This window comes from Astatotilapia calliptera, chromosome 7 (genome assembly GCF_964374335.1).
Source record: "Astatotilapia calliptera chromosome 7, fAstCal68.1, whole genome shotgun sequence".
NCBI lineage: Eukaryota > Metazoa > Chordata > Actinopteri > Cichliformes > Cichlidae > Astatotilapia > Astatotilapia calliptera.
In genome coordinates, this window is record NC_137428.1 from 20138615 (window position 1) to 20144614 (window position 6000).

Below are 6000 nucleotides of genomic sequence, written 5' to 3' on the forward strand. Positions count from 1 at the left end.
CACCTGTAGATGAATCCAAGGTCCCGTGGCTATGACTAACACACATTTCCCATTTAGACGACTACAGACTCAGAGCCGCTGTATGTCGTGGAGGTTTTGGTCCACTGTAGTAAGGACAGTGTGAAAGATGCTGCAACTGAAGCTGCTAAACCTGCCGCTCCAGGGGAGACTGGAGAGATGCAGGTGGGTGGAGCAATCGCAAGAACACACATAACTTCATATACACAAATGGGAGCGCCATAATTAAAATCACCTTTTTCTGCCCAGGTGGTTCCAGTGATGCTCCATCTCCTCACTTCTGTCAGCTCAGTTCGTCTTTACATCCCCAAAGACCTGAGGCCCTACGACAACAGACAGCTCATGCTCAAGTCCATACAGGTACAAAGTAGAGCCATTTCTCAAGGTGTTGAAGATATTAGTGTGAATCATTTACATTTTTTTCCCTCCAATCATTTTGTCCACAGGAGGTGCAGAAACGTTTTCCAGATGGTGTTCCTCTGCTTGACCCCATAGATGACATGGGCATCAAAGACCCTGCATTAAAGAAAGTTATTCAGAAGATTGAGGCCTTTGAGCACCGCATGTACACCCATCCCCTGCACAGTGACCCCAACTTGGAATCTGTCTATTCTCTCTGTGAGAAGAAAGCTCTGGTGAGAAACTTTGTCAAATTTCAAGCAATGGGATGTCCTGCTAATTGTCAGGCCTTATGAGAGCATAACTAAATGGTGGCAAACTGGGCTAACCTAGCTTGTAGTGGCATGATTTGCATTTGTGTTTGCCTGGTAAGTGATGTTTGCGTAAGTAAACATCACTGTCACTGGGGTATCCACTGTGTCAGCTGTAAACTAGTAAGCGTGAGTAATGCTATGCGGTCGGGAACAACTATGTGGCTGGTTTTAACCAGTTGCCTCATCACACCGCTGATCAAGAGTGTGAAAATAAAGAGTGTGAGAATTAGCTGCCTGAAGGCTAGGACTGAGTTAATGAGTGTGGGTATTGGTCTCCAGTTTGCCATTTTTATTTATAACCTGTTGTTCTTTGCTTTTTCTCTGACTTGGTAATGGTTTTGATCATGGCTTCTCTGGAAGCGACTCTGAGCACTGTTTCAGTGAATTCAAAGGTTCTTACACTGTTGAACACTTTGTTACTACCCTGTGGGGCCGTATATCGCAACAAGGTACTAACAAAGTATTTAGTTGTCTATCACCTTTGTGTTGGAACAAAACATCACTTTTGGTTAGGGTTATTTATTGGTAGCTTTGATTGATATTGGGGTGTATTGTCTATACCACAACAGGTTACTATAACAAATAACAGCTAAACACTCTAATTTCTCAATGTTTGAACTTTCCTGTTTATCTACAAAAAGTACCTTTTGTTAGATGAGACTTGATTTCTTTTTATTGGATTTTTCTGTTCAGTTGTGGTCAAATATGTACATACAGGCAAACAGGAAAAATGACCGCTTGTGAATGTTATTCCTACATTCAGAGGTCCAGTAAATTTAATTTTGCTTTCTTTGAACACCAAAATGAAACAAAACTGCTGCTAATCCTCAGGTTCATCTTTTTATTGGTTTTTACAGATGCTACCATTTCTGATGTCTCATTTATATTATTTGTTTAGCCAAACAGGTAGCACTGGCTGAACTCAGCACATCTTACAGATGCACAAGCACTAAAAAGTCTTAGCTTTAGCTTTAAGTGTTCCTGTGATGTCACTTATCTTTACCAACACATCCAGTCACCATTACAGAGAAGTCTTTGCTTCTGTCTTTGATCGATGAGCAGTGCTGGTGGAGTCTTTGTGTGTGTGTGTTAAACACAGTAGAAGAGGTTGAAGTGGATAAATTAAATAGTTGGTATGAGATAAGCATGCACATGAACATCTGATGCAATTGTCTTTCACATTCCTCTTCATCACTCTGACAGCTAAAGTTGCTTGAAGTTTTCTGATGTGCTAAACTGGAACCTATCACACAGCTTTTTGAGACTTTAAGAAACCCTGAAATCAAAGTTCAACAAGTTAAAAATGAAGAAATTTGCATAACATAACTGTGTGTGTGTGTTTCAGATCGCAGCAGATGTTCGAACAGCCAAGCGAGACCTCAAAAAAGCGCGAACCATCTTGCAGATGGACCAGCTGAAGTGCAGAAAGAGAGTTCTTCGAAGACTTGGTTTTGCCAGTCCCTCTGACGTCATTGAGATGAAAGGGCGGGTCGCCTGTGAAATTAGCAGGTAGGGGAGGGCGGGGCACACACACACAAAGCTGGGACAGTGAAGAAAATGTAAATGAACCTGGAAACTTCAGGTTACTTGTGTAACCCCGGCTCTCACAGCAGCATGAGTGAGATGCCTCAGCATGGGATGCACCTGCTTGCGTATTCCTTAAAAGCCTTATTCCATTACAACAATCCTGATTGGCTGATGATTGAAACGACCACGTTGGACAGCCACCCAACCTTATGAAGCTTGCACTACTATGTGGCCATTTTTTTTTTTTTTTTTTTTTTTTTTTTAAAGATAAGCAGTTTTTCTCACTTCACCCCAGCAAAAAGGGCATCTCACTCATGCTACCCTGAGAACTGGGGTTACGTGAGTTACCTAAAGTTCCTATTCCTAGCTGTTGTTTTGATGTCTTACAATTAGATATTTAGCATAAAAAAGCAGATTCTTACTCCGTGTTCCACCTCACATTTCTTTTATAGCTGCTGTTTTGAAAAGATCAAGATATTGAAGCAAAGTCATTATATAATTAAGTTTCTGTATAAATATCTCCAGTGCCGACGAGCTCCTGCTGACTGAGATGATGTTCAACGGTCTCTTCAATGATCTGACAGTTGAGCAAGCCACCGCCCTGCTGTCCTGCTTTGTCTTCCAGGAAAACGTAGGGACAAACGAACACAAATGCATCACTCACTCGATGTACAAAGATTCATCTTTTCCCGAACACTAAAATAAACACCTTATTCCCATTCCTGTAAGTTCGAGCTGCTTTCACATTCTTGGCTTCTTCTCCTGCTTTACAGTCAAAGCAAACACCAAACTCTCAAAATAGGTTGATCCAGCATCAGCACATGTTTAAACAGACTTTCATTGGTTTCTCATTAGCTCAGTCCTGTGAACGGGAAAATTCTGACCTCAATCCCATATCGGACTGTCTCTTATTAGCCAGCTTCAAATGTTTACACAGCGAATAATGACAAGCAGCTGTCATGTTTCCAATAAATCCGGTGCGCATGTGAGTGCACAGCTGTTGTCTTTAAAGACGACCTGCTGCTATTTTAGCTGTTGATGATGGGGACTTTAGCCAATTAGCATGTTTTTAAAGGACTTCAGCGTTGGTCGGAAGAACACCTGAAAATAAATTGTACATTTGTTACTTATTGAGCCAAGTTCATCACCTTCTCGATAACTTGCAGACGTGAACATACCTCTAATCCTGCACATTAGCTTCTCAGAGGAGCCACCAAACAGATATTCACTGAGATCAAGTGCATGTTAATATTAGTTTGCATCTGCAGACCAAACAGCTGCTCGAATGCAAAATAGCACACTAGAATATGTATAAATACCACCTGACTTCAATACTGCTGTATTGAAAAATAAAAATCCAGACCACAATAAATATTTAAAGAGCAGATGTGGCTGCTTATAAAAGTGATACCGGCAGCCTAGGAGGCCCTAAGCTTTCTGATGAAAATAACATTAGTATCTCAAATTGTTGTGAGACGGAGACTTACATTTGATTCTAGGATACTTCGATATACAGTGGAGATCGTGCTTGATTCAATGACTACAAAGTGCCCAGGTACAGTGGCTGTAAAATTAGGCAAAGTCATGACCCCTCCATTACGCTCCTGCCAGTTAGTGAGAGGTGATATGAGCTGCTGATATGCTTTGGTTCCTTGATGAGTCATTTTGTTTTGTGCAACTTTGCAAACCTTATCCATGCTGCCATGTTCTTCCTAAGGGAAGTCACTTTCTCCTTGTAGTCCTTCCATACAAGCATACTTGTTCATTCTTTTTCTAATTTAATTATCATGAAATTTGGGCCTTTAACATGCCAACACTCCCATAGAGTGAGATGCAGCTCTTGGATTTTTTGCAGTTTCCCTGATCATTGCATATTCTGACCTTGCTATGAATTTAGCTTGGATGCCCACCTGGCAACTGTCTTTCCATTTGATAATGAATAATCTTCCTCACTGTAGAAGGATGGACTTCAGATTGTTTGGGAATTTCCTCATAAACCTCCACAAATTTATTTGATGCTTCGCTAAGATAATTACTGATGTCTTTCCTCCTTGTATTCCTCCTGTATTTTCTGAAAAACTTAGACATGCGTGCAGGAGTTATGCTGTATTATGATTTAATAACATTAACATTTATATGGTACTTGTACTAATTATTTAGATGTTGTGTTTTTTTTCCTCCAGGCCAGCGAGATGCCAAAACTAACTGAGCAGCTCGCTGCACCGCTGAGACAGATGCAGGTGAGACTGCATTAGAGTGGAGCTGTATCTTGTTAAATGCGTGAACTTTAGTAGAAATGAAAGCATCACTGTTTCTGTTGTGTTCAGGAATGTGCAAAGCGCATCGCCAAAGTGTCAGCAGACGCCAAGCTGGAGGTGGACGAAGAGAGCTATCTGAACCAATTTAAACCCCACCTAATGGACGTGGTTTATGCCTGGGCCAACGGGGCCACGTTTGCTCAAATCTGCAAAATGACCGACGTCTTTGAAGGTTTGTTACTTCTCTTACAATCTGCAGGTGTTTAATTATTAAGATCACAATTTATTGGTTCCTTTCTCCAGTATTAGGAAATATTTTCTATTTGAGGCAGATTTTGTGGGTCAGATGAGTTATTTGATACAAAGTGAACACATTTACTCTCAAAAAAAGATAGATAGATAGATAGATAGATAGATAGATATATAATCAAAGATTTCTAACACATGTATCTACACTCTGGATTTCTGTTTAGGGAGCATCATCCGTTGCATGCGTCGTCTGGAGGAGGTCCTGAGACAAATGTGCTCTGCATCTAAAGCCATCGGCAACACAGAGCTGGAGAATAAGTTTGCTGAAGGTAGGAAACACATTGCACCAATTTTTCATTTGAATGAATATTAGCTCCCTTTCTAAATGTAGTCTAACATGACAAATCCTTAAAAAGTTGGACATTTTTCACTGTTTTTTGTTGGTTTTTGTTAGATTTATTTTTGTATTGTTAAAACTACATTGATAGTACACCTGTGCATCATAAACTTTATTTAGTGCATGCATTTAGTACATGTATTTAGTGCATGCATTTAGTACATGTATTTAGTGCATGCATTTAGTGCATGTTTTTAACAAACCATTTACGTTTTATGAAGAAGCCAAAACTAGATTCTGTAATTGTTCATGTAAAAGTTGTGACAGAGTTTGAATTGTGTTTCTCTCCCTGCAGGAATAACAAAGATCAAGAGAGACATCGTCTTTGCTGCCAGTCTCTACTTATAGTGTCTTTTAGTGAACCCTGCTCTTTGGTGGTTGTTTGTTTCACTATAGAAGTCATGTGCTTTGTTATTTACCCTTTTTTTAAAAATGTGTAATGCCTTAGTGAACTTAAATTGGTGATTATTCCATTGGCTCCAGCTGAAAGCTCTTTGGGAATGCTAACTGTGCAATCACAGCAACTTCCATAAACACTTTCATCCTGCTGAGGTTTCCCAATCATTGTCCTCACTGTGCGCATCATATATGGTCTGTTTTCACAGTTCATTGAATATGCATGTTTTGTTTTTGCTTAAATGGCAAAAATGTGCATAATTAGACTGATAATTATTTTGTGCTTTGATCTGAGGAGAGCTCATGACATAATACATCAAATACCTGTGTCGATGTTAATAACCCACTTTATTTTTCCGTATTTTTACATGTGTGTACATATTTGACAGTTTTCAATAAACGTCTGTATTTGTTTACATACAGATTATATATAAAAAGCAAA

At 39.7% G+C, this 6000-nt stretch overlaps 1 protein-coding gene across 1 annotated transcript in view; it reads left to right on the top strand.

Moving 5' to 3' along the window:
* Window positions 1-6000, top strand: part of mtrex (Mtr4 exosome RNA helicase) — a 16210-nt gene extending 10210 nt beyond the window's left edge. Inside the window, exons 19-27 of the mRNA XM_026173506.2 lie at window positions 58-183; window positions 268-378; window positions 465-653; window positions 2077-2240; window positions 2784-2889; window positions 4442-4498; window positions 4586-4748; window positions 4990-5094; window positions 5458-6000. Coding sequence (XP_026029291.1) covers window positions 58-183; window positions 268-378; window positions 465-653; window positions 2077-2240; window positions 2784-2889; window positions 4442-4498; window positions 4586-4748; window positions 4990-5094; window positions 5458-5510 — 1074 coding nt within the window. The 3' untranslated portion in view covers window positions 5511-6000. The remainder of the gene's footprint in view (window positions 1-57; window positions 184-267; window positions 379-464; window positions 654-2076; window positions 2241-2783; window positions 2890-4441; window positions 4499-4585; window positions 4749-4989; window positions 5095-5457) is intronic.